We start from the raw sequence: 27,323 nt of genomic DNA on the forward strand, positions 1-27,323 counted from the left end.
GCAGGCTCAGCGGCCATGGCTCATGGGCCCAGCCGCTCCGCGGCATGTGGGATCTTCCCGGACCGGGGCACAAACCCTTGTCCCCTGCATTGGCAGGCGGACTCCCAACCACTACGCCACCAGGGAAGCCCCCCTCACATTCTTTATAGTGATTCACTCCTCACTGGGCCACCTCCCATGACCCTTTCCTTTTTTCTTTTTTTAATTAATTAACTTATTTATTTTTGGCTGCACTGGGTCTTCGCTGCTGCGCGAGGGCTTTCTCTAGTTGCGGCAAGCAGGGGATACTCTTAGTTGCAGTGCACAGGCTTCTCATTGCAGTGGCTTCTCTTGTTGCGGAGCACGGGCTCTAGGCATGCGGGCTTCAGTAGTTGTGGCACGTGGGCTCGGTAGTTGTGGCTTGTGGGTTCTAGAGCGCAGGCTCAGTAGTTGTGGCGCACAGGCTTAGTTGCTCCACGGCATGTGGGATCTTCCCGGACCAGGGATCGACCCCGTGTCCCCTGCATCGGCAGGTGGATTCTTAACCACTGCGCCACCAGGGAAGTCCCCCATGACCCTTTTCCCCATTCAATCCCATTAACCTTTCTTCCAGCTTAAAACCAGTATGAAGTCCAAACTCCTGAGCATGAAATACTTAAAAAGCAATTTGTTCTATATGACATAAGAAATACATGTTTAAAGTTTTTTTTTAAGAAAATACAGAGAGTATAAGTAAAAGACAATTAAATCAACCGTAGTCCTAACTTCCCCTCATCCTTCCCACCTCCCCTCACTGTGATCAATACCAACACTAGTAAAACTTTAATGGCAGCTTAGACTTTTGTGCATCCCCTCCTTGCTACTCCAGGCTCACGCACTGCTTCCCTATCAGAACACGTCATCCAGTTTCCGGGGGACCCACTCTCACAAACACACCTTGCGTTTTCCTGTCTATTTGGGAGGCTCAGGTCCACCTATTCCTAGAATGCCCACACTCACTGCTCGGCCTATTCAAATCCCACCCATCCTTCAGTGCCTCACTTAGCTCTCACCTCCCAAAACCTGTTCTGACTGTGCCAGTCCATGGAGGTAGCCACGTTCTGAACTAGTATCACGTAGATGGTCTGGAACGTTCTTTTGGCTGCACTATGTTCTGACAGCTCTTGAATTGCTGCTGAGGTTGTTTGTTTGTTTATGTGCCCCTGCAACCTCTCTTTAAGCTCCTAGAAGGTATAAACTACATCTCTGCGCTCACTCCCCTCTCCACCCCTCCCTATGCCCATCAAAGCATCTCCTACCCAACAGATGTTTGAAGGGTATTTCATAGCCTCATGACATTTTAGAGCTGAGGGGGGAAATGGAACTGAGAACCGGAGAGGAAGAGAAACTTCCTTAAGGTCACAGTGCAAAGCCAGAATAGAGACCCTGGGAGCCAACTGAAAGCAGAACTCATTCAAACATTTATTGTGTACCTACTATGTGCCTATCACTGGGTAAGGCACTGGGAGATAAAAGAGAATGACCTCCAGATCCTATGATTGGAAAGCTCACCAGACTGCAAGCTGCTTTAGGGTAGCTTTTTGTTAAGGGGCGATGCCAGAGGCGGCAGGAACAGACTCAAAGGCAAATAATGACGACTAGGGAATCCACAACGTGCTGTAGGTACGTAGAACAGGTGTACCCAACCCTGCCTGCAGTCAACATGCCTGCAGTAGTCAGGACAGGCCTCTGTAAGGAAGCAGAACTTGGGCATGGTAGAACTGGAGCAGGGCTCCGGGCATGGGTGAGACACAGATAACACAGGGAAGGCATGCAACCTAGGCTCTTTGAGGAAAAGGCGGTCACTGGAAGGATACACACAGGAAGAGAAAGTGAACCTAGAAGCCACAAAGGAATTAGCTCGTGGAATCACTGCATCTTCTGTGGCAGCCCCATGCCCTCCTCACTGTGCATCAAGTCTCACAGAGAGGCCATCTAATTGGCTTTTGGCTAATATATCACTGGTCCTAGTGGGCAGAGCTTTTTCAGCCCAGCCATCTCATAGGACACCAAATAGCCAATGAATGGGTCACTCTTGGGTCAAGTGAACATCCCTGCTCCAGTCAGGGGGCCACCCCTGCATAAGAGCCAGCCCAGCTCCACTCTATGGGCAGGGGGCTGTGAGGGGCTCAGGGCGGAAAAGGAAAGAGGGTAGTTTCAGCAAGAAAGGAATAGCAGGTATGGCAGACACCATGCACAAGTTGGGGGTGGGTGGGAATCCCAGCAGGGGTCTTTGTGAGCAAACACAGAGGTAAAATTAACATGGCCCACCGTGATAGAGGATAATAGACTTGCTCAACCAGGGAAGCAAGGAGTAAACCAACAGCTCTGGGAGCTTACTTTGTGTCTCAAGTACCGTTTTGAAGAAGTGATCTTGGATCCAGGTGTACAGTCTACACAAATTGGGACACTTTAAAAAATATGGATGCCAGAGCGCCACCCCAGACCTTCTAAATCTGAATCCGTGGCATGTATACATGTGTGTTTGTTTTAAACCTCCTCTGATTCATATATACTACCCAAGATGACAATCGCTGTGCTACATGTTTCGCTCATAATCTCATTCAATCCTCTAGAGTCAGGAGAGATGGAGGTTCAAATCCTGGCCTGATAAGGTAGGTGGTATGTTCTCAATTTCACAGATGAGAAAACCCAAGGTAACACAGGCATTGAGTAGTAAAACTGGGATTCGTACCTAGGTTTAATACCTGAGTCTGAGAGACAAATTCTTGACTGTGTATTGGAGAGGGGTGGATCAGCTGCCCCGGAGATGGTCCAGCCGCAGAACTTCCTGGATGGTAACAACACTGGGAACCAGGGGAATGGGGTGGCAGTTGGTGGGGCCAAACCGGCTTAGCCAGGGCCTGGCAGTGCTTCCTGACCAGCAGAAAACTGAAATCTCAGAGGCATGTGTGGACCCCAGGAAGGCTCTTACATCAGGGCTCAGCTGAAACATCAGAAAGAATTTCACAATTCCAAACTCTGGAAACACTGCTGATTTAGTTGGGTCCAAAGGTGTCTTATACAATCTCTTTCTCTAAGAAATCTTTTCAAGATTGCTACTTGGACCTGTGTTTACAAACCCCTGTGGACACCAGCCTTATCTCCACTCCACCTGGCCACCCTGCTCTCAAGGGTAGGGCTGGGTCTTTGTGCCTCTGTTTCCATATCTGTAAAATGGGGACGGTGACTTCCTCCCTGCCCATCTACTCCACTGTGGAGGCTCATGATCAAATGAGGTAACGGAGGAGAAGCAGCCCAACCCAGCTCCTCCCTATGAGCTCTTCAAAACAACTGACTGCTGGGCTTTTAGCATCACCTTGTCCGTATCTTCAACCGTTTGCTGGGTACTTCCCACATGCCAGGCTATGCCCCTTACATCTGTGCTAGGAATGGGAAAAGAATCACTTTGAAAGCTGCTCAGAACTGTTACTGGTAATAAGGAAGGCAAAAGACTCCGAAATGGGGTGGAGGTGGGGTGGGGGGGATGGTCAGAGACGGCTTTTTGCACGGGAAAAACTTTAAAGGATCTTTGGTTCTGGAAAAGAGAGGCCCAGGGTCCTTTCAGGGAGAGGCTGTAACATCTATATGTGAAAGAATAGGGGTCTCTTTGGGGAGGTAAGTATAAGGATGGTAGCAGATCTCGGGCCTGGGGAGGGGTCCTGGAAGGCCTTAGCATCATGGCAGATGGCAGGAGTCAGGGGAGCGGAGGTATCTATTACCCCACTTGAAGTTGTTTCCTTCTCTGCAGAAATTCCTCTCACTACCCGAAACTCAGTTTATCCTGCAAGCAGCCTCAGTGGCAAGGGAGGCACTCAGAAACGGGCCTGAGTCCGTGCCTGAGACAGGGTCACAGAGGGAGCGCTGCCTTGTCTTGAAGGAGAAAGAGGTCCTGAGTCCAAGGACCTAAGGCAACAAGGAGGATGTGAGCCCTCCCTGGGGAGACCCAGAAATGCTCAGTCAGGAACAGGACTTCCTGTTGTCCTGGAATGGAATGCTCATTATTTTTATTTGGATATTAAAGGAGGGGACCCCAGAAGGCTGGAAAACAACCCTGTGAGAAATGGGACCATCTTAGCACAAAGAAACGGAGCCTATGAGCGTGAAGCTGCCCCAGGTCCAGCGGCTCACACCTGGGCCAGGATCACAGTAGCAGAGCCAGGATCACACCTGGGCCCGGTGGCTGCAGCAGCCGGAGTAGTCACCACCAGGCTAGGGCTCATCAGCCTGCTGCCCCGAGCCCGTCCTCCTGCTGGGGCCCTCAGCTGCCTTTCCCCCTCTGCCCCGTCTCCATGTCTCCTCCAAGACACCAGTAGGAGCGTTTGCCTCCCAGGACCGTACTGCAGCCCCTGAGCAGCCAAGTTCTCCTCTTTAGCTGGTGGGCCCTGGGCCCAGGGTGCCAAATAAACCTCACCCCCAGGAGGGAAGGATAATTCATCACCCTCCAGGCCCTGTGGCCAGGCCACCAAGGACCAGCAGCTCAGGATTCAAGATTAGGGCACTGAGGTCTCAGGCTTAGATGCAGGCAGCCAGGGGGTGGGCGTGGGCAGGGGAGCAGTGTCAGCTGTGGAAATGGATTAAACAAGGACAACTGGGCTCTCAGCAGATTCCCCAATAAACCACTAAACAACCGTATCCACCTCCTCCCCTGTTCTCTGGAGGGGAGCCCAGGGTCACAGGCAGAAAGAAAAATCTTGGGCAGCTTGGTACCCACCCACCCCACCCCCCAAAGAGCACTGGACCGGGAGTCAGAAGTCATGGGTTTAAATCCCAGCTGTGACACTTCCCTCGGCAAGTTAGTTAAGTTCTCCAAGCTTCAGCTTCCTTATCTGCAAAGTGGGAGAAACGCCGGCCACCCCGTAGGGCTGCAAGAGGGTTAAACTAGGTAACAGCCCATGACCAATGCAGGGCCAGGTTTAGAGAGGATGCACAATCCCTAATACCCAGACCTCCCTTCCCGTCTTCCACCCCAGCACTCCCTGCAGGACAGGACAGACTGACATGGACAGTGGTTTTGAAACTGGGCTTCTCAGAGGTTCCTCACGGGCTGTGTGAGACGGAGGGCAGGGAAGGGGTGCAGGTGGACCGCTGCTCACCTCTTCTTCCTCCTTTTACACAACTGCACCTCCCTTTGATCTGTTTCTATCCTGTCCCCCACCCCAGAATAAGTCACTTTTTTAAAGTTTTGCTGCTTAACTAGTAAACCATACTGGGAGTAGATCAGGAATAGACACACTTTTTCCACAAAGAGTCAGATGGTAAATACTTTAGGCATTGAGAGCCATACAGTAAAATCCAGGATATTATTATTTATTATTATTATTAGTAGTAGTAGTATTTTTGGCCCTGCACCATGTGGGATCCCAATTCCCCGACCCAGGATCAAATCTGCACCTCCTGCACTGGAAGCACAGAGTAGGTACTCACATAACAAAGGAGAAAACTAAATTTCCACAAAATTTTAACTGATGAAACTCAAAATATAATAAGAATTGCATTTGTCTTATTCTGTTTTGTTTGTTTTTGGTAATACAGGTCTGCCATGAGAAGAATGGAATTGCAGGGGCGGATAACAGTTTGCTTAATTGGGGTCCAAAGTTAGTGTTCCAACCATCAAATCTACTGCAACTGGTCATCTATAAAACCCATTCTTTCGGTGTCTGTGACCACCTAGAGGGGTGGGAAAAGGAGGGTGGGAGGGACGCTCAAGAGGGAGGGGATATGGGGATATATGTATACGTATAGCTGATTCACTTTGTTACACAGCAGAAACTAACACAACATTGTAAAGCAATTATACTCCAATAAAGTTAAAAAAAAAAACACACACACACACTTTGTAAAAAAAAAAAAAATTCTTAGCTCCAGGGCCATTGAAAGTAGGTGGTATTGACTGTAGGGCTATAGTTTCCCATCCCCTGGACTAGACAATGTCGGAGCCCTTGCAGGTTAAAGTTCTTGGGCTTTAAAGCCTGTTGAAGGCTGCTCTGGGGGCTAGAGCAATCTCCAGAAGAGAGAGTCTGAAGGCTGCAGCATCTCCTCTGTGGGAGGCTCTGGAGGGCTTCACATGGCCTCCCACCTGCACTGCCAGAGCCCTGGTGCTTTACTGCAGCTGAGGTGATGGGTACCTAAGGCCCTAACTCCCACCACTGGCCGCGGCTCTTACCCCTCACCTTGGTCTCCCCAGCAAGGGAGAACACAGGAAAACCAAGCTCTCGCCTTCGCCCTCAAAACACACTTCTCCCCAAGCACCCCCTCTCCCAATAGCACCTCACAGAAAACTTTCTTATAGAACCATTCCAGGGAATTCCCTGGTGGTCCAGTGGTTAGGACTCTGGGCTGTCACTGCTGAGGGCCCAGTTTCAATCCCTGGTCTGGGAACTAAAATCCCACAAGCCACGTGGCCAAAAAAACCCACAACATTCCAGCCAGCTTCTAAAAGTAGAAACAAAGAAGTGGAACCCTTTGCCAGAGTTCTGGGGTCCCCCAAAGACCTTGAATCCCCTCTACCTCTCGGGGGAGGAAGGCAACACCATCCGTCTACAGGAAGACCTCTGCCTCTAGTCCTGACGGGGCCTCATTTTCATCACTTATAAAATGGGAATGATTATACTTGCCTTACCTGCCTTGTGTTGCTATCAGAACTTCAAAATATCTATGAAAATGCAATAGAAACACCATGAAAAAAGGTAAAGTAGCACAGAGAACAAGATTTGGAATTAAGGGAGAAGCCATAACCTCTGACCTTGTATTCCACCTCTGAGAAAACACTGGCAGAAATAATGCAGAGAGAGGAAATTAACAAATATGTTCACAGAAACACTTATTTTTAGTAGTGAGAAACAATAGGGAAAGTTTAGTAAATTGGGGATGTTTATATAGCAGATTATTATGAAGTTAATGAAAACATACGGACTGTATCTATTTGTTTTAAAAGGCCAGTATTCTTCAAAAATATCTTGTCATGAAAGTCAAAGAAAGGCTGAGGAACTGTTTCAGATTAAAGGAGACTAAAGATATACGACAAGGAGATGCAATATATGATCTTCACTGGATCCTGTTTAGCAGGGAGAAAAACTGCTAGTTGGGGGACTTCCCTGGTGGTACAGTGGTTAAGACTCCAAGCTTCCAATACAGGGGGCCCAGGTTCAATCCCTGGTCGGGGAACTAGATCCTACATGCATGCCAAAACTAAGAGTTCGCATGCTGCAATTAAGGAGCCTGCCTGCTGCAACTAAGACCCGGCACAACCAAATAAATAAATAAAATATTTTAAATAAATATATAAATAAAAAACACTAGCTGGGGAGTGGGAGGTACAAACAGTTGGGTGTAAGATAGGCTACAACGATGTATTATACAACACGGGGAACATATCCAATATTTTGTAATAACTGTAAATGGAGTTTAACCTTTTAAAATTGTATAAAATTAAAAAAAAATTTTTTTAAAGAACACTAATGGGAAAATTGACAAAATTGGAACAAGAATGATAGCTTAGATAAAAATATTGTATCAGAGTGAAATGTCCTGAATTTGAAAGTTGTACTGTGGTTATGAAAGAGAACGCCCGTGTCCTTAGGAGATGCATAATGAAGCATTGAGGATAAAGAGGCATAGTGTCCGCAACCAACTCCCAAACGGCTCGGAAACAATAATAGGTAAGTAGGTAGGTAGATAGGTAGATAGACAGAAAGAAGGAAAGGAAAGAAGAAACTGAAGGAAAGAAAAAGAGGGAAGAAAGGCAGGAGGAGAAGGAGAAAGTGGGGAAGGAGGGAGACAGCAAGGGAGGAGGCGACAAAATGTTAAAACCCGGTATGTCCATTTGGGAGGATCAAGTCCACCTATTCCTAGAATAGGATATACAGGAGTTCCTGCATATAAAGGATATGCAGGAGTTCTGTTAGTCTGAAAATGTTGCTATTAAATTTGAAATTATTTTGAAACAAAAATATTTTTAGGTTATACGGACTCTGGGTACATGGAAAGGTAAACATAAAACAATGTTGAGTCAAAAAACAACACAATGCAAAATGTACAGGCTGGCGATATATAAGTAGAAAGGAAAGTGTGTCCCGTAGATACAGGTATATAGCGGTTTCAATTATCCTCACATAGGACCTCCCTCTCGCTCTTACAATTTTCATAATGCAAACTGAGCTCAATGAGACCGCTACCTCGGGGCAAGCGGTTTGCACCATGTGCCAGCTTCTGACTGAAGCATGTGCAATGCAGCCACTTTGTTTGAGTGGCTTTGTGCTTTGTTTGCCTGACAATGGGTGATAAAGGCGCCTCCCTCCTTCCTCCAGGGCCTCTGTCATCCAGGGCCCCTGCAGTCGCCTGTCCTCCTGGCAGCTCCCTCCCTTCAACCCTCTCCACGCGCCCTCTTGCCCAAGCCCGGGCCTGCTGCTTCTCAGTCTTCGGCAGAGCCCTGACCTTGAGGTGGTTACGTGCCATCTCCAGGATTACACCGTGAGGAGCTGCCCCACACAGGGTGACAGCTTCCTCCGCTGAACAACTGGCACATGTTTGGGGGTCCCCCTATTAGCTTGTGGCCTGTTCCAACGTCTCATTTCATTAGCTTTGGAGGAGAGTACCCCTGTGCCACAACTGAGCCCTAACCTCTTCTAGGGTAAGGCCTGAGCCCTAAGTCTCCTCTATCCATCACGGTGCCCAGCACACAGTGGGTGCCTGGGAAGAGTCTCTGGACTGTGACAATGAGTACAGACGTGCACTTACACATCCACACATGCTCACTCACGTTTTGGAAACCACTGGCTTGTCTGGGGCGCAGCTGTGGCCCAAAAGACCTCCTTGCCACTAACACCAAGCTGAGGGCTTCCTGGGCCTGGCACAGACAAGCTCTGTGTTAGCAGTCAGAAAGCTTTTTTGGCATGAGTGACCAGCCGCCACTGTAAAACTTCTCTGAGCCTCAGTTTTCACAACTGTGAAGTGGGAATGTGATCCAGCTCATATTGTTCCAGAAGATGGGAAGTACTCGGCACAGATACTGACATGAGGGCAGAAGATTCTTAACTTAGGTCGGTCACTTTCACTTTCCGGCAGCAGGAAATATAAGCATGTGTGTGATCAGACAAGCACGAGAATCCCAGCCCAGGGAGGCAAACAGGGCTCTGGCTAGAGAAGTTTCTGGCTTTTATTTCTTACTTTCTCTGAGATTTGCTGTGTTGCACGAAGTGGAATTTCCCACTTGCCTTCTCCTTGATAAGGTAGGTGGTCTGTATTTCTTGTTACCTAACATTTTGGAGACTGAATTTCTTCATGTGTAAAATGGGAATAGCAGCTGCTTCACAAGGTGCTACCAGGATTAAATACAATAATGTGTGTCCACTACTATATATAAAATAAACAACAAGGACCTACTGTATAGCACAGGGAACTATATTCAATATCTTATAATAACCTATAATGGAAAAGAATCCGAAAAAGAATATATATATATAGCTAAAATCACTTTCCTGTATACCTGAAACTAACACAACATTGTAAATCAACTATACTTCAATTAAAAAAAAAAAAGAGTAATGGGGACTTCCCTGGCAGTCCAGTGGTTAAGACTTCGCACTTCCACTGCAGGGAGCCTGGGTTCGATCCCTGGTCGGGGAACTAAGATCCTGCATGCTGCGTGCGGCAGCCAGAAAAAAAAAAAAGAGTAAGAAGAAAAAAACAATGTGTGTCCAGGAAATGGAGTGTGTTTTGTTTCTCACTTTGTGTTTGGGGAATCCTGGACGTTCATGCATTCCAAGGCCTATGGGAGCTGGGGGCTCGGCTGAGTTTTTGGAACCAAGGCAGGTTCCAAACAGCTCTGCAGTTAACTGTGGTGTCTGTGGGAGTTGAGCGCTTATCAAGCGTAAAAGGCCTGGGCTGGATGCTATTGGGGTTGTGGCAGGGTGGAGGGTGTGGGGGGGAGGTGGATAGGGGCAGAAAATGAAAGAATAAAAGATAAAGTACGCAGGAGCCCAGCATGGAGGACCCTGGGTCCAGCAGGGAAGATGACCAGGTGAACCTTCTGTGTAACATGAGGTATGATGACATTAGCACTTAAAAGAGGTGTGGGTCCAGAATAAGAGGTAATACAGTCCATAGAGGGGGTGTGGTAGAGGGGGTAGGTGTAGAGGGAGTGGGTCATGGCAGGCTTTGCTAGGAGAGATGGCATTTGATCCTGACCTTGAGGGAAAAGTTTAATTTTTCCAAGAGTGAGAGAAAAGCGAGAGCAAAGAGAAGTCACAGAAGATTTGGGGACCTCTGGCCTCTGTCCCAGTGCTGCCGTGATGCTCAAAATAGGAGAGCAGTTGCGGACCTGCCTTCAAAGAGTTGACAGGCCAGCACAAACAAATGTGAGATAGGCTTAATCTCATCACCGGTCATCCCAGGGCCTGAGAATTTCTCCTGCTCCCCTTGGTCTAGGCAACCTGCCCCCCGGAGCTTAGCACTTGGGGGAATGTTAACTCTGAGCACATGCAGGCCTCAAGCAGACACAAAAGAGGAGAGGCTGTGTGGGCATGAGAAATAGCCATAGATAGATTAGAAGGTAAGACTCAGAAATAAAAACAGTTGCTAGGTTAAGGCTGCTAATCTTTTGTTGGCTTAAACTGTCTTCTTAAATGTTTTATTTAAAAAAAAAAAAACTTTCCTCCAAAGTAAGTCTCATAGATCTATATACTGTAAAAAGATATTCAATGTATTTCATTAAGTGAGAAAAGCAAGTTGTAGATTGTTCTGGTCGTATGATCCCATCTGGGTCTACATTCACACTTGCTTTACTTAGACTAAGTTCTGAAGGGCAACAGAAGACAATTATCATCAAAGTCTACCTGTGGATGTGAGACTTAGAGGGAGGACAGAGGGAGTTCTACTCTAACTGTTCATAAGTTTATGACATATGCCATGCATTACTTCTACAATAAAAAATTTTTTTTAATTTAAAAAGAAATAATAAAACCCCCTTCGCCTCCGAGTTCATCTTGGAAACGCTTTTTCCCAAGGACAGAGACAGGTAAATCCAAACACCTATTATTATTGTTTTCTACAGAGCTTTGTGGCTAGACGGGGCTATAGAGCCCAGTCTGGGTACACCTGAGCTCTATACATTTCCTGGAGGTTTTTTGTTTCTCTCCCAAAAGAAGTTGCTCTGGCTAAGCTGCACGTGCGGTGGGTGATCTTAACCGCAGAGGACCCCATTGGGAGACTCAGGTCTGGCAGGCAGCTGTCCCAAGGAATTCCTCAGCCTGTTTAGGAAGGGTGAGGCTTGAGAGCAGTGGCTCCTTCCACGGCCCAAGGCTCCTATCCCTATAAAAGGGGATTCTGCAGGTTAAGTGCCTAGCAGTGTGCCTTGCACGTGTGAGCCTCCTATACGTAGCAGGGCTTCTGGCCGCTATCTTCACCAGGGGAGCTGGGGAGGTTATGATGGGATGTGTGGGGTAATGAATGGTGAGATAGGCTCCCTGAGAGAGGTGAGGGCTGTGGATAAAAGTTGAATTTACATATAGAGAGGTGTTCCTCTGTTTAAACCAGCACAGTGTAGTTGAAAAGCTTCTTTAAGTTTCAGCTCCTGTATTGCTGGCTCTGTGACTTTGGACAAATCACCTCCCTTCTCTGGGCCTCACTTTTCTTGTCTATGAAACGGAGATCTGGACTAAATTCTTGTTGAGATCCAGTTCAACAGTAATATTTTATGATTTTATGTTCATCTAATAATTTAAAAATCTAAGTGAAGTAATGTAGGTATAGGAAAAAAGAAACCACTAATCATTATATGCTGCTTACATTAAATTACCTTGTACCCTTAGACACACAGTAGTCATCATTGGGCCTATCCACCAGCACCCTTCCCCAGGGAACATCAATCCTTCCCAAATGCTTACCTTTCTGACTCTGACCCTCCTACCTTACCCTTAAGGTCAAAGAAAAAAGACTACCCTACCATATATTCTCCCCCACTCCCCAAAAGCAGTAAAATTAAAGAGAAAAATAAGTTTGTGCTTTGTGGGTCCTTATGGTGTGGTAGCCAGAGCCCTAGAGTAGGAGTCAGACCACCAGTGCCCACCCTGATCTATCACCTGTTCACCGTGTGACCTTGGACAAGTCACTTCCCCTCTCTGGTCTTAGCTTCATCTATAAAATGAGGGGTTAGATGGGTTTCTCTTTATGAGCCTTGCTCTGCCCTACAGTGGCTACCCAGGCTGGGAGAGGCCAGAAGCTGCAGGCCAGCATTTCTCCAACTGTTCCCAGAAACAGCTGACAATCTCCAGCATCCCCAGCAGGCTGGGGCCGAAATGTGAGCCAGAAAATCAGGTGAGAGGCACAGGGCCAGGTGGGCCCCAGCCGTGCCCAAGACTCTCAGGCCAGGGCATGATGTCCATATCCAAACCTGGATTCTTCAGCTTTTCTCACAGATGTTCTCTTATTTGTAGGATAAGGACATACAAGGCCTCCAAAGGCATCAGAAACATGCCCTTTGGGGACCAGACCAGGGCAGGGAGTGGACTTAAAGATTCCTTGTTTGTTAATGTATAGTTTTAGTTCAGATACAATATACCTGCAAGAAAATGTACATATACAAGTATGGCTTAACATACTTTCAGGAAATTAACACATCAGTGAAACAGGTACCCAGATCAAGAAGTAGAACAATACCTGTCCCCCAGAAATCCTTCTCATGCCCCCTTTCAGTCACTAGTCCCTCAAGAATAACGACTATTCTGATTTCTAGCACCAGGGATTCATTTTGCCTGTCTTGAATTTGACACAGATGGAATTATTCCGTAAGGGCTCTTTTGAATCTGGTTTCCTTCGTTCAGCATGATGTTTGTGTGAGCTCCATCTGTCATTACAGGTAAAAAAAGGAAAAGTGACTCTCACTCATTTTCATTTTTGCATAGTAAGGACTTGAGGAGGAGCTAAAGTCAATGAGACAGCCCTGAGTCTAGGGGAGGGTGCTCACGGACTGCCGAGGAAGCAGGTTTACGTAAAGCTCCTCCCAAACGTAAGAACAACCCCTCCTGCTGTTCCTCCTGCAGAGACCCACACTGTCCTGCTGGGAGGGTCTAGAAGTGGGAGATGGGGCCTTGACACCCAAACTTACTTCAAAGGCCAGAAGCTCTTGTTCACTGAACACCTCCCCTGTGCCCAGCTCTGTGAGGGACACCGCAGACTCAGCATCCCATTTAATCCCCACAACCACGAGATAGCTACTGTTATTATTCCTATCTTACAGGTAAAAAATACTCAGGCTCAGAGAGGTCAAGTAAGTTGTCCTAAGGTTGCACAGCTAGGAAAGGGACCCAGACCTCAAACTGTGTGTCCCCAAAGGCCAAATCTGTCCACCAGTCTGTGTTGGCAGAGAGCTCGCAGGCTGGGTCTGGCCTCCTGCTATATATCCGACCTCATCTAGCACTGCTTGCCCCCAGCTCACGTTCCACGGCCACACTGGCCTCCTGACAGCAGCTCAGGCCCCAGGCTCTCCTCACCTCGGGGCCTGCATCCACGCTGCTTCCCCTGCCTGTGTATTTACCCTCAGCCACTTCCTCGGAGCAGCCTCCCCAGCCACTCAGGGCAAACTACATCCCCTCTTCTCTCTCAGAGCATCCCTCTCTCTCCTTTCATAGCCCATCACACGCTCTATAGTGACTTGTCCTTTTGTGATCCCTCAATCACTTGTTCCCAATGGAACACAAGCTGCAAGAGGACAGGAACGTCGATTTTGTTCGTCGCTGCCTCGGACAACGCCTGGCACGAGGTACACCCGCAACAGTGTGCTACGTGAAGAAGAGAGGAGGAGAGACAGATAGCACTGCCCCTTCTGAAGTCCAGCAGTCATCTGAAGGCAGCTCTAGTTCCAGCCTGTTTATGGCCCCCGGCAAGACTCTTCCCCTCTCTGAGGCTCAGTTTCCTCAACTGTCTGACGAGGGTCTTGGAAGAAAGACCTCTAAAGGCCTTCCAGCTCATCGGACCTCTAGACCAGCGGTCCCCAACCTTTTTGGCACCAGGGACCGTTTTCGTGGAAGACGATTTTTCCACGGACGGGGAGGGGGGATGGTTCAGGCGGTAATGAGAGCGATGGGGAGCCGCAGACGAAGCTTTGCTCACTTGCCTGCCACTCACCTCCTGCTGTGCGGCCCGGTTCCTAACAGGCTGTGGACCGGTACCAGGGGTTGGGGACCCCTGCCCTAGACCACAAATCCTAGGACGACAAGCCATTCCAAAGGCCTCAGACCTTTGCTGCCTCTTACTCACCCTATGTCCAGCCAGCACCTTAGAACCTTACAAAAGTTGCAGGTACCAGGGGGCGGAGGGGAGGCTCCTCCAAGGCTCCCCAGGCTGTGAGGTACCTGGGGCCTTCACACCCTGTTGTAGATGGAGGATCCCAGAGCATGAGGTCTCTTCCAGTTCTAATAGCTCTGAGGTATGGAATGGGGGAGAGACAGGACTAAGAAGGAATAACAGATGAATTCCACGGGAAACGTCTACTTCCTTCTTCAGAGCCCAAGCCCCCCCCCCACCAATTCCTGACTTCTCAGCTCACAGCCCACCCGACATAATCCCATCCAACGCTGCCCTTGTTATGTGCACAGCTGCCCCTACAGCCAGGCTGGAGCTCCAGGAGGGCAAAGACTCCCCGTGTCATGCTCATCTCTGTACCCAGGGCACTTAGCACAGACCCTTACACACAGGACATGGCCAACATGGGGCCATCGAATCAAAAGCCACTGGTAGGGCCTGCCAGGGTCTGTGGCTAAGGGTGTCACTTTGCCCCCTGCATCACCAAGTTCAGGAGAAGCGCCCGAGGCGAAGAGACCCTCGCTTCTCACTCAGAGGCAGAGTCCAGCTGACCACCCTCCAGCCTCTTCCCAGCCCTTCACAGGCCCCGGATTGCCAGTGGCAATGGCCCAGACAGAAGGCTGAGGAATCTCCCCCTCTGGGACACTCTGGGACTCTGCAGACACTTGTTTCTTGACCCATCCAGCCAAGCAGGACAAGCACTCCCTAAACTTGAAGAAACCGCACTTTCTTTTTTCTGGCCTCACCACGCGGCTTGCAGGATCTTAGTTCTTAGTTCCCTGACCAGGGATTGAACCCGGCCCGGCAGTGAAAGCACCGACTCCTAACCACTGGATCACCAGGGAATTCCCATAACTGCACTTTCCATTCTTCTCTGAGTAAGGCTCCTCTGGCTTTGAAGTTCTTTCTAGTTTTTTTTTTTTAAATAAAAGTACCCAGTGACCCAACTTCTAGCTATCTATCTTAAGGAAACAGTCAAAAACAGGATCAGAAATGTCTGTTAAGGGATGTTCACGATAGCTTTAGCAATGAAAATTTAAAAAAAATAAATGGAAACTGTATATTTTTAACAGTAGGGGAAATGGCTGAATAATTGGGGCATGCATATACAAGGGAATATAAAATTGCATTTAAAATATTTAATGACATGAGCAAACCTGTATGATACGTTAAGATGTAATTTTAAAACTGTATTAAAACACTAACCTATAAATTCAGTGTGCTTAAAATAAAAGGAAATAAATATATACATATATTTGCAAAAAATAAACAAAAGAGAAGAAAAGAAAGTAAGAGAATTAGTCCTGACACGGGAGCTCTTTAAAGGGAAAGGCTCCCGTTGTGCATCATGGATACAGTGAAGGTCCTGAACCCCCAGATTTTTACTCTGCTGGGTGTGTGGAGGGGTTGGGCCGGGTGTACTGCAAGTATGTGTGAGTGTGCAAGAACCATGTGCACTGGAGAGAGCATGACAGGTGTGCAGGCACAGACTGGACGGGCCAGACGTTGGCCATGTCACTTGCTGGCTGAGCAACTTGCTTAAGCTCATTGGACCACAGTTTCCTCAAGAAAAATAAGAGTAAAAATAATTCCCATTTCATGAATTGTTGTGAGACTCAAACTCCAAGATTGGTGTTCTGTAGTCATTAAAATACCACCCGAATACTAGCAGTTGTTACAAATGAGAGGCAAGAAGAGAGCTTCAGAAAATCATTTCTCTCCAGACAGTAACTACTTTCAGATCTGAGTTTACCCCTGTCTGTGTTGTGGGTTTAGCAAACCTGAAAATGCACCCAATAACTCAGATCTGAAGAACCTTCACAACTAGGCTCATGTGGCTTGTCACTCAATCTAAAGCCATTTTCAGGAGGATGATTTCCCCTCCCATTCAGGCTCTGAGCTTACAGAACAAAATCCTGAGAGCTGTGGAGGGACTTCCTTGGTGGTCCAGTAGTTAAGAGTTCATGCTCCCAATGCAGGGGGCCCGGGTTCAATCCCTGGTCAGGGAACTAGATCCCACATGCTGCAACTAAGAGCCCACGTGCCGCAACTAAGACCCAGCACAGCTAAATAAATAAATAAACGTTAAAAAAAAAAACACCTGGGAGCCACGGAGAATCCCAAGTGGGATTCGGAGAAGAAAACCAACAGGTCATATCTCAGTCCAGAGCCTGGGGAGGATTTTGGGAGCAAAGTAACAGGTACAACAAGAATCATTTAGATTTGCCGTTAACTGTCAGCCAGGTTATACTGAAAACACAGAACTCAGCAATTCTAGTCCTTTCTGCTGGCAAGTCTCCATTTCCAGAGAGATGATTCCTTGCAGAGGCACCCATGAAGATGAATAAACCTCAGGACTGTTTTTAAAGCTTCCCACGAGTCCTGTGACAAGCCCATGACCTACAAGATCTACTGACCAGTACACCTCTCACAGCCACTTACCTCCCCAGCTCCTCCCCGATGTCATAAAAGTCCTCCACCTTCTCCTGCTTGAACATCTCCATGTTTGGGCTCCTCATTGAGGCCTGGAGCGTACAGCCCTGAAACATGAAAAAACCTGAGGTTAGGACAGACGTGTCAATTGGTACCAGCCTGAATCTAGGCCCAAAAGTAATTGGCTGCCTGGGAGCTAATAATTCAAAGATAACCCACAGCCCTCATTCCTCAAGAACAGCCTTGATCAAGCCTTTCCTCACCTGTGACCAATGATGCACTATTCTTATTTGCTTTATATTAATCACATTTGTTAAGGAGACAAAAATAGCCCTCCTCACTTCTTCAGATCTGCTCTGAACAAGTTCAGAGAAACAGGACCATGGGCAACTTCGGCAATTTGTTCTCATGAAATTCAGGTCCACTGAGAAAAGAGGCAGCTGTGATGCAGGAAAAACAGAACTCATTTTTGAGTCAGAAGTTCCAGGTTCAAGTCCCACAGTTGCCTACGTCATTTAAACTGCAGAGTCTTAACTTCCTCATCTGTAAAAGGGATTAGTACTGTAAACACCACTGCAAATCAGGATATTAATTTTATAAACCACAAAATGCAGTAGAAAGGTAAGGGATGTGCATGACCTCAGCTCCTACAGGCGCTGTGCCACCCAACTTGGAGTCTGAACTGATTTCAAACTCTCTCACTCATCACCCTAAGGGAAAGATGCCTGGAAGTGGTGTGACAAATTACAGTGGGCACCAGGAGTTAGGAGCCTGAGGTTCTAGGTGCAATTTTGTCCACAACTAGCTCTATGGCCTCATCTCTTGTCAGCGGGAGGAGGCTGTTTCCTCATCTGTAAAATGGAGCTAACTCTGCCTACCCAGGGCACCTTAATGAGAACCACAGGACTACTCTGAACCACGCAGAGCACCCACCACTCCACCAGAAGAGACGGTCTGCATCCTCCCTTGGGATCCTCCTGCCCTAAGGAGCTCACCCATTCCTGGGACAGCCACATGCCACCCTGGACAGCACCCCGAGGACAGGGCCCAGGACACAGCCTGCACATCACAAAGATAAAACCAGCTACCTGTGGATGCATCTTTCAAGAGTCATTAGCAAAGGCCTCTCGGAGCTCCTTTTGGCTAGTGCTGGCAGCTTTTCTTCTGCCTGGCAATCAGAGACCAACCATGGCCGGGCCCCATGAACCCCCAAAAGACTGTTTTCACCAGGCTGTGTGGAGGCACCATTACCTAAAGGCACGTCTCATCAGTGCCAAGTGGCTGAAGCTGTTCTAACTCTCAGGTGATGTATACATTTCACCCTCTTTCCTCCACCTCTGCCCCCTACAAACCAGAGCTCTGGTACCAACATGCCACCTGCCTCCCTCCCTTCCATCGAGTCACACACATCCCTGAAGACCTCCAGGCAGAGCTGACCTGGCTCCCAGGCCTTACTCTCAGGGCCACCTGCCAACCTCCTGCCTGTGCATCACACATCCTCCTCCCTGCTTGGTCTTCACTCCATGCTCATCCAGGGCCTGGCAAGCATGGAATCCTGAGAAAAGCAGGCTCCAGGATCCCCGGTTCTAGGCTAATCTGGGTGTATATTAGCCATGTGACCCATAGCACGTTGGCACCCTCTCTGGGATTCAATCCCCCTCCTCTGTAAACTGGGGTGATCACGTCTATATCACATACTTCACACATCCACGTGAGGATCCATTGTGATAAGGACATAAACTGCTGGGCAAATAAGAACGATGATTATTATTGTTATTTGACTCATTCCAGGCCATTGTTTGTGTTTCTGCTTCCCATAGCCATTGAGGCACCAATTCTGTTCCCTTCTGAGGAAAAGGTACTGGGATTCTCCTGGCAAGTTTGGCTTGATCAGAGTCAGAAGTTTCGCCCCCTTTGCCCCCAACCCCCATTCCTGGCAAACCTCCTGAGGCTAGCACTGAGAGGGGGGGGCAGGACTGCTATCTATCATCTTCTTTTTGCTGAAAAAAGACTTCCAAATAAACCATCTGGGTCAGATCCTGGGGGTGGAGATGACAGTAGCTACTAATTTCCCACAGCTAGATGGAAGCAGAAAACTCCAAAAAACTCTGTTGGCAGATACCCTGAGAATGGTCCCAGGAACAGCTAGGATCCTCCATTTGGCAAGAGGCCAGCTGCATTCGCTGTCAGGAGCTGAGCTGGATTTGAAGAAGCCCCACCTCCCCAGAAAACAATGAGCCCCTGCCTTGTGCTCCACATCCCGAGTGACCAGAACTTGGGGGCCAGGGGAGTCCCCTAAGCTCAAACCAGGTCCACCAGTTTGGCCTCAACTCACCATTTCAGCATAGCCCCCTCCCCCATAAATCCTATATTACAGGCAAAAGTAGACCTTTCCCATTCCCCCAAAACTTTCACCCCTTCCACACCCAAGCTCAAGCCGGGCCCTTTTCAGGGGATTGGGGGGGGCACCTGGAAAGCCCTCCTAGCAAAACTGTTCCCTTCCCACAAAGCCAGGCTCAAATGCTACCATCTCCATGAGCCTTTTTCTTGCCAAAACAGATTAAAACTCTCTTCCTCTTTAAATTCCCAAAGAGTGCTCTTTACACATGTTTAGGGTTAGAGCTTATCACGTTCTGGCTTATTTCATAATCTATGTCAATGTGTAACCCAGAGGGAGAGAGTACAGGTTCCACAGGCACAGAGGCCTGGGTTCATATCCCGGCTCTGCCACTTACTAGCAAACAGCACAAGACAACTTTTCTGGGCTTCAAATTACTTACATAGGAAATAAGTCTAGACAATGCCTAGTGTTAGTGAATATCTGGAGAACTCTCAAAACTGCTAGGGAGAGTAGACACTGGGACTGCTTTGGAAAACTATTGGTCAGTTTCTACGGACGTACCTAAGAGAAACACATGCGGATGTTTTCCAAAATGGTCCACGTAAGAACGTTCACAGCAGCACTGTCAGTAATCACTAAAAGTTGGAAACAACCAAATGGCCATCGACAGAAGAATGGATAAATAAATTGAGTTATACCCATACAATGAAATTATTATACAACAATGAGAAAAAGTGAACTACTGCTCCCTGCAACAATGTGGACGAGACTCACAAACATAATGTTGAATGAGAAAAGCCAGACACAAAAGACGACAGACTGTGTGATTCCCTCTAGGTAAAACAAATCCGTGGCGCTAGAAGTCGTAATAGTTGTTACGCCTCGGTCAGGGGTTGTGCCTGGAAGGGGACACAGGGAGGTTTCTGGGTGCTGACAATGCTGCTTCTTGATGGTATGTACAGTTATTTTGTATGCAATCAAAATTTTACATAATTAAAACACGAGTCTGATATTTACTGGACAGATGAGATAACATATGTAAAGTGTTTTTCACAGTCCTTGGACGGTTCCAACAAATGTGAGTTCCCTCCCTCCTGCCTGTTGTCTTGGAGCCTCACGAGGGCAGGAGTTGTGACATTCTCACCTCTGTCCCCTTGCGGTAGCTGGTACACAGCAGGCACTCCATGAATGTTGGCTGATGTAAATTTAGTGCCCCAGCTGTCTTTCTCAAGGCTGCTGCTCAGAAAGCTCATCCGGTAGAAGCAGCTGATAACAACTCAAAGCCCCTTCATAACGTCCCTCCCCAAGATGAATTCGCATTTTACCAGTTTAGACACATGAAACCAAAGGGGAGACGTCCTGAGGTGGAATTACAGTCACCAGCTAGGGCCCGGAGAAGGACCCAGAGATACAGGCATCTTTCTGGCCCTGAAAAGATGAAACCACATGGCAGAGGGCACAGCTACAACTTTTGGCCAGGGGCACAGGCCATCCATCGGCTCCAGACATTCCAAGGTTGAGGCCCATCTTAATGCCTACATTTCTCTTAATGGAATCTCTAGAATTCACATTCCTGCCCCCCAACCCTAATACTAGGCAACACTTCTGAAAGGTTAACACAGATTTCCTAAAACCTCACAGAAAGAGATCTGTAAGAACATCTAGGGGATTTTTAGACCCTGCTCAGGAGCCACCAGCATGAGGAAGGGGAGCCAGAGAAGTTCCACTTTATCTACACTATATGTTGGGGTTCCGAGTGAGAACTCATGGGTGGGAGGAGTTTGAAAACCACTGCTGTCTGGTCAAACCCACTTGTTTTACAAGAGGAGGAAACTGAGATCCAGATGGGGGGAAGGACTTGCTAAAAGTCACACAGCTAGCCCACTCCAGCTGGTCTTCCCCCAGCTTCTGTTGACAGTACCCTCAACCCTCCAATGGTGGCACGAGGGTTACGAAGTCGGTGGCCTCCTGAGGGACAACCTGGGAGGAGGCCTCCAGGGCTGGAGGATCATCCCATAAGGAAGTTTCAACCCTACTAAGCCCCTCCCCCATGGGCCCCAGCTCACCCTGCTGAACTCTCAGAGATCCTCACCCAGTGCAAGTCTGTGAAATGGGACCATGACTGCCCCCTCACACCCCCCCCATCACATTCAGGAGGAGGCTGCCAACAGAAGGGAGGGGCATCCGGCATTACAGTGGCCCTCCATGCATTGGAGGCTTTGACCCACCCTGATCTCTGATGAGGAAGCTGGGGCTCTGAGATCAGCCACCTGCCTAAGCTGACATGAGAAAACTATCTTCCTGGTAAAGGTCCAGCTCCGCTGGGCAGCCTGCTTGGTCACCCCCCACATCTAACAACCAGGGAGGCCTTAGGGAGAGGGTTCAGGGTCAGTTCAGGTCTTCTTCCTGCCAGTGGGAAGCTCACCCCAAGCCAGCACACACCCACTCAAATCCACACACCCCTGCACCCCCTGCCCAAGCCTCTCCCAAAGCTGCCGAATGGGGCCACTTCAGGTGCTAAAAACACATCTTGGGAGATGGGTGGTTTGGGGAAGAACAGGACTCCGGAGGAAATCGTGAAGAGGCCAACGTACCAGCACCCCTCAGTCACCAGGGCTCTCCCAGGAATACCTTACACAGAGGCAGCTGAGAAATACAATGTCAGAAACCACAGCAGAGGTCCCCAGCTGCCCTCCACCGGATTCTTGAGTACAAGGTGTCGGGGGCCACTCGCCCCCAGCGACCTTCCCACCTGCCAGTGAGGCAGCAGCTATGCATCCTCTCTTCCAGTGTGCACTCCTAACCTACCACCTGCCTGGCCTCAACGCTTATGGCCCTGGGCCTCCTCTCCCTCCCAAAGTGAGAAGCCTAATTTCCACCTTGCAGAGTTACAGTGAGGATCAGGCAGACCCACACATGCCATGAGACATCCACAATGCCTGAACCATAGTCGCGTAAACCGTTGACAACACCCTCCTATGCTGGGGTCGAAACCCCAGCCTGCCGCAGACCAACTGGCTGCCCCCCTGCCCACCCTAACTCTGCCCCAGCCCAGGCTCCCGACTGGGACCACAGCTTCATTCTGCCACAGAGAAAGCTGACTGGGTACGGAGCACCCTCCTCGCATCACCTCTTCGCAAGAGGGCGAGAAGGAGGTATGCGAAGCAGATGATGCTGAAAAGATCTGGGCCCTCTCCTCCCGTAAATCTGGGGCCCTCCCCCGCGTCAAGGGGTCCTAACTTGATGGAAGTCTGTCTCCCGTCCTCCCTAGGCGCCAGGTCTGCCAGCCGCTCCCAGCCGGTTCCTCGGGTCACAGTGCCAGACTTCGGAGCGAGCCCTAGGGGCCCAGCGGGCAGTCCCTGAGGTCCAGGGCCGGCCAGAGCACCCAAGGCCAAGGCCGGCCATACCCGGGGGACGGCGTCAGGGACCGGGCCGCTGACTTGCCCCGGAGCAATTTGCCGCCGCTAGCCCCAGCCCCGAGCCGCGCGCCCTGTCCCGCCCGTCGAGCCCGCAGACGGGCGCTACTCACGGCGGGAGGCTGCGCGGCGCCGGGCGTGGAGGCGCAGTAGGCACGGGGAGCGCGGCCGGGCGCGCTGCTCTCTGCTCTGCTCCGCTCCGCTCCCTGCGCGGTGGGCGCCCGCCTGCCCGCAGAGCCGCGGATGAGCCGAGAGGGCGGGGCGGCCGGTCCCGTCCCAGGCGCCGGCTGGAGGCGCACCCGGAGGCCCGAGACGGCGCTCGGAGCGCCCCCTACCGGGAGTTCCCTCAGGACAGCTCCCGGGTGAGGGCCGAGAGCCTCCCTACCAGGTCGGAGCGTGCACCTCCTGGCCCCTGAGGTTGCCAGGAGAGGGGGCGAGAGCCAGTGGCAAGACCTGGCGTCTTCACGGGCTCTGCTGCTTACGTGATGTGTGGCTGGACAGGTCGGCTAACCTCTCCAAGACTAATCTGGAAACTAATTTAAATGAGCTGATACACTGGATATAGCCTGCCATGATCACTCAGAAAGTGGTATCTCCTTGTCCCCCGCTTCCACCATGAAAGAGGAATTCCCACCAGGGAATATGCCCCTTCCTCCCTCCCAGTCAGAGTGCTCCGACAACGGACAGATTCTTCTGGAAACCTCACCATCCACGGTTCACAGTGGGGTGGGGGCCGAGAGGGGGAGGGACACTTCCCTCCTCACCACCCCACCCCATCCCCTCATCCCCACCCCCACTTGGGAGCAGCCTGGCTTCCGTGCCCCCAGCCCTGCCTGGCACGTTGGTGAAGCCCCACATCACCCCACATCATCACATCAAGGCTTCCCTAATGAAAGACTTGGGAGTGGAGTGCTCCTCTCTTCCTTCTGCCAAAAATCCTGGGAGGAAAAAGGAATGAGAGTGGAGGGGGTGGTGGAAGGACATGGAAACAGTAAGTCAAGTTCAGTGGTCTTATTTCAAGACAAGAGGTTGTTTAGGGAGAATAAATGAAGGCCCCTTCCCAGAGCCTCCATCCCTAATTCATCCAGGGCACTCCTCAAGACAGTCCAAGAGGAAAGGGTGATAGGTTCAGAGTCCTACATTTGGTTCAAAGCTCTGCTCTGCCGTTCCCGGTGTGGGTATAGTCTTGGGCATGGCGCCTGACCTTATTCTTCATCAGTAAAGTAGGTAAACACTCCTTACAGCGTCTAATGGAGCTATTGTGGGACTAAAATGAGACAGAATGTGTAAGATGCACCTAGAGGACCTCTACCTGCGTGAGCAAGCCCCCTGTCCCCTCTTTAGCCTTTCCCGACACTGGGGTACTGAGAGGTACAGATCAACCAGCCCTCTCCCACTCCCCAGCTGACTGGTACTTCAGAGTCTGTGACAGCCTCTAGAAAGACCCCGGTGCTTCCTTGTTCATAAACTTGACAACATTCCAAGACAGTGCAGGCTTTGAGCCACCTCTCCCAAGAGCACCAGGCTACCTTGAGAAAGTAATATCCAAGACCAGAGGTGGCTCTCCAAGTCAGTGGCCACAGGAGGACAACCACTGGTGAGGTTTCACCAGCATAAGGAGGCCCTTCATCCTCAGACCATCCTCATACCTCCTCCCCCATTTCCAGTTATCTATTGCTGCGTAACAAACCACCCCAGCCTGTGGCATGAAACAACTCTGTTAGGCTCATGCCTTGAGGGTCAGAAACACAGAGAATGCACGGCACGTATGGCTTATCTCTGCTGCATGATGTCTGGGGCTTCAAATGGGGAGACTTCAGTGGGTGGGAGTGACTTGAATGGCTGGGGGCTGGAATCATCTGAAGGCTTCTTCCTTCACATGGCCGGTGCCTGTGCTATGATGAATCCAAGGCTGGGCTCAGGTGAGACTGCGGAGCACCTACAGGTAGCTACAGGTAGCCATCCCTTCCCCCTCTGAGTCTCATGCTTAGTACCTAATTTGCAGCAGCAATGTCCCCTTGCCCAAGGCAAAAAGGACATTCTTGAATTTGACACATGGCAAACTAGTCAGAGAATGTCGCAGTTGGAAGTGTCGCTGTCAATCATCCCATCCAGCCAGGTTATTTTTCAGAGGAGGAAACTGAGGCTCAAGGAAGAGAAGTGACTTGCTCAAGGTCACACATCTGGTGGGGGGCAGAGCTAAGATTAGAGCCAGGTCCCCTCCCCATTTGCAGTTTGGTGCTCTTTCCATTCTACTTGCCAAATGCAGTGCCTAGGGAGATACCATCTGGAAATGCATTTTATGCTTGGGGTGGAGTGAGTTCATCAGAACCTCACCTGAGGCTACTGAGCACTGAACATGGGACTGAGGTGGCAGACGGCAGGGAAGGGAAAACCCTGAGGGTGGTGGCAGCGAGGACACCTACTCCAGAATGAAGTCAGGAGGAGGTCCAGGGATTAAGTGCTAAGAATTACCTCAGCCTCAGTCCCTGCGTGGTTCCAAATGTCTCACCTGGCATTTTAAGGCTCCGACCTGCATTTCCCCACTGTGTACGCACATCCTCTTCCCTCTTGTGTGTGCACATCCAGCTTTCTTGCCACCTTGGATTATTGGCTGTTCCTGCCTCCATACTTTTGTTTAAGCCATTCCATCACCACCCCCTCATCTCATCCTACAAAATCCAAACCATCCCTCAAGGGCCCTCTCAGGTGACATACCTTCCATGGAAATTTCCTCGAGCTGCCCTCCGGATGCCTTTCTCCCCTGAACCCTACCACTCTTGGTTTGTACCTAATTGGCATTCCCCTTCCTCTATTTTAGTTGTAATTAGTGTCCAGTTCATCTTTGTGCCCATACAATGCCTGACATCCCCAACCCAGTAAAGCCTGTTAAATTGAGTTACTAGAATGTAAATGTCACAAGGTAAGGGACCATAACTGTCTTGTTTTCTATTGTCCCCCAAGGGCACCCAAGTCCCTGGCACTTAATCATATGTCGGTTGGAGAGATGTATAATTAAAGTTAATAACTGCCACATATTACACTCCAGGAGTTCTCAGCCCTGAATGCACATCAGAATCACACTGGGAGTGTTTTAAAATCCTAATGCTCAGACTGCACCCCACACCGATTACATCAGAACCTCTGGGAGTGGGAGCTGGGCTTCAGTAGTGGTTAAAACTCCCCAGGTGGTTCCAATGCATAGGCTGAGAACCATTTTGTTCATGTCCCAGAGACCTGGGGAAACGAAAGCCTCCTCCATCAACCCACCAAACCACAGACACATCTGAGCACCTGCTTTGTGCAAGACACTCCCCCAGCCTATGAGACTGGTGAGTCACAGGAACCTGAAGCTTCCACAGGATGAGAAGACAAGCCCACGGGGAAGATGTAACCATGGGGGACACTAAAGGGCAATGAAAGTGGGGATAACCTAAGGCACACTTTGGCGCCTGGCAAGTTTACAGAGCCTACCAACCTGCTGACGAGGAGACAAGAGCCAGGACTGAGATGCCGCATGTGTGGGCTGGGGCAGCCGGCACTGGGGTTGGCATAGAGGATGCACGGTGCGAGGGTTAAATGCAGGGACTCCGATGCCGGATGCCTACTGTGGATCCCAATGAGCAACCTACTGTGTGATCCCGGGCAACCTTCTCCTGTTTTTGTTGTTTTGTTTTGGTTTTTGGGTTTTGGGTTTTTTGGCAGCGCCACGCGGCATGTGGGATCTTAGTTCCCTGACCAGGGATTGAACCCGCACCCCCTGCAGTGGAAGTGTGGAGTCTTAACACTGGACTGCCGGGGAAGTCCCCCAGGGAACCGTCTTGTTCTCTCTGTGCCTCATTATCCCCGTGGGTTGTTGTGACCATTCCATTAGTTACGGATATGTGTGCACTTGGATCAGTGTCCAGCCCATAAGTGCTCAATGAGTATTGCTATGTTTATTGTTCCTTGAATGTCTGGTGTGAGCTCCCCTAGACAAGGAAATGGATCTTATTCATCTTTACACCCCACCCATCCCCAGCCTGGCCCTGAGCAGGTCCAGAACGAGTCAAATGAAGACTGGACTGCCAGCTGCTTGACAGTGGGTCCAGCGCTGACAGCTTTCTTATGCTATCAGGACAGGCCAGGAGAGGACACAGCTGGCTCCTCCCCAGCTGGCTAGCCCCCTGGGTAGAAGGCAGGCAGGAAGCCTCCTCCTCTCAGTGGTGGCCAGTGGCCTGGTTCCTCAGTCCTTCCCAGCCCTCTGTACCCTGCCCTGTGCCCTCTACTCTCCCACGCCCAGCCAGGCAGGGTCAGGGTGTGGGGCAGACTTGGCCGCCCTTCCTGCTTCCTCCCTCAGGAGGCCCGCTGGCTCTTGCAAACAGAGGTGGATGCTTCCACCTCTAGCCTGGCTGGACTCAGCAAGGCCTTGACCCCACCGTAAGGATAAGGGAGGGGAGGGGAGGAGAGATTGAAAGGGGCTGGGGCATGGGAGGCCTTGCCTTTCCCTGGAAGCCCTAGACAATGGGGATTTCCTGGGCACAAGGGCGCACCCATTGGTTCTGCAAACATTCAAGGGCACCCCCTGGGGCTAGGTGCTGGTGGAGGAAGAATAGACTTAATGCCTGGTCAAGTGTCAGGTCTACTCCAGCAGGCATCACGAGGTGCCTTAAGGTAAGGAGAGCCTTGACTCAAATGTGAAAGAAGAGAACCAGGAGAGTAGGGGGTGGGGTGAGTGAAGGATGGCACATTAGGTGGGAGTAGCTGTGTATACAAAGGGCTGAAGGTATGAAACCACCTGCCATTTACTGCCTCAACTCCCACCTGAGCCAGCA

General features: G+C 49.9%; 1 protein-coding gene across 4 annotated transcripts in view; it reads right to left on the minus strand.

Annotated features, from left to right (window-relative positions):
* The window catches only part of DAPK2 (death associated protein kinase 2), a 136,289-nt gene that overhangs the window by 97,611 nt on the left and 11,355 nt on the right, over positions 1–27,323 (minus strand). For 2 of the 4 annotated variants that reach the window (XM_027123258.1, XM_027123257.1), the window contains exon 2: positions 16,762–16,859. In XM_027123258.1, the coding sequence (XP_026979059.1) occupies positions 16,762–16,838 (77 nt within the window). In that variant the 5' untranslated portion in view covers positions 16,839–16,859. Of the gene's footprint in view, positions 1–16,761; positions 16,860–22,622; positions 22,758–27,323 lie in introns of those variants that run through there. The other 2 variants (XM_027123260.1, XM_027123259.1) reach the window with 2 other exon arrangements.

This window comes from Aethalodelphis obliquidens, unplaced genomic scaffold (genome assembly GCF_003676395.1).
Source record: "Aethalodelphis obliquidens isolate GAN/ISIS:26980383/991018 unplaced genomic scaffold, ASM367639v1 scaffold26, whole genome shotgun sequence".
NCBI lineage: Eukaryota > Metazoa > Chordata > Mammalia > Artiodactyla > Delphinidae > Aethalodelphis > Aethalodelphis obliquidens.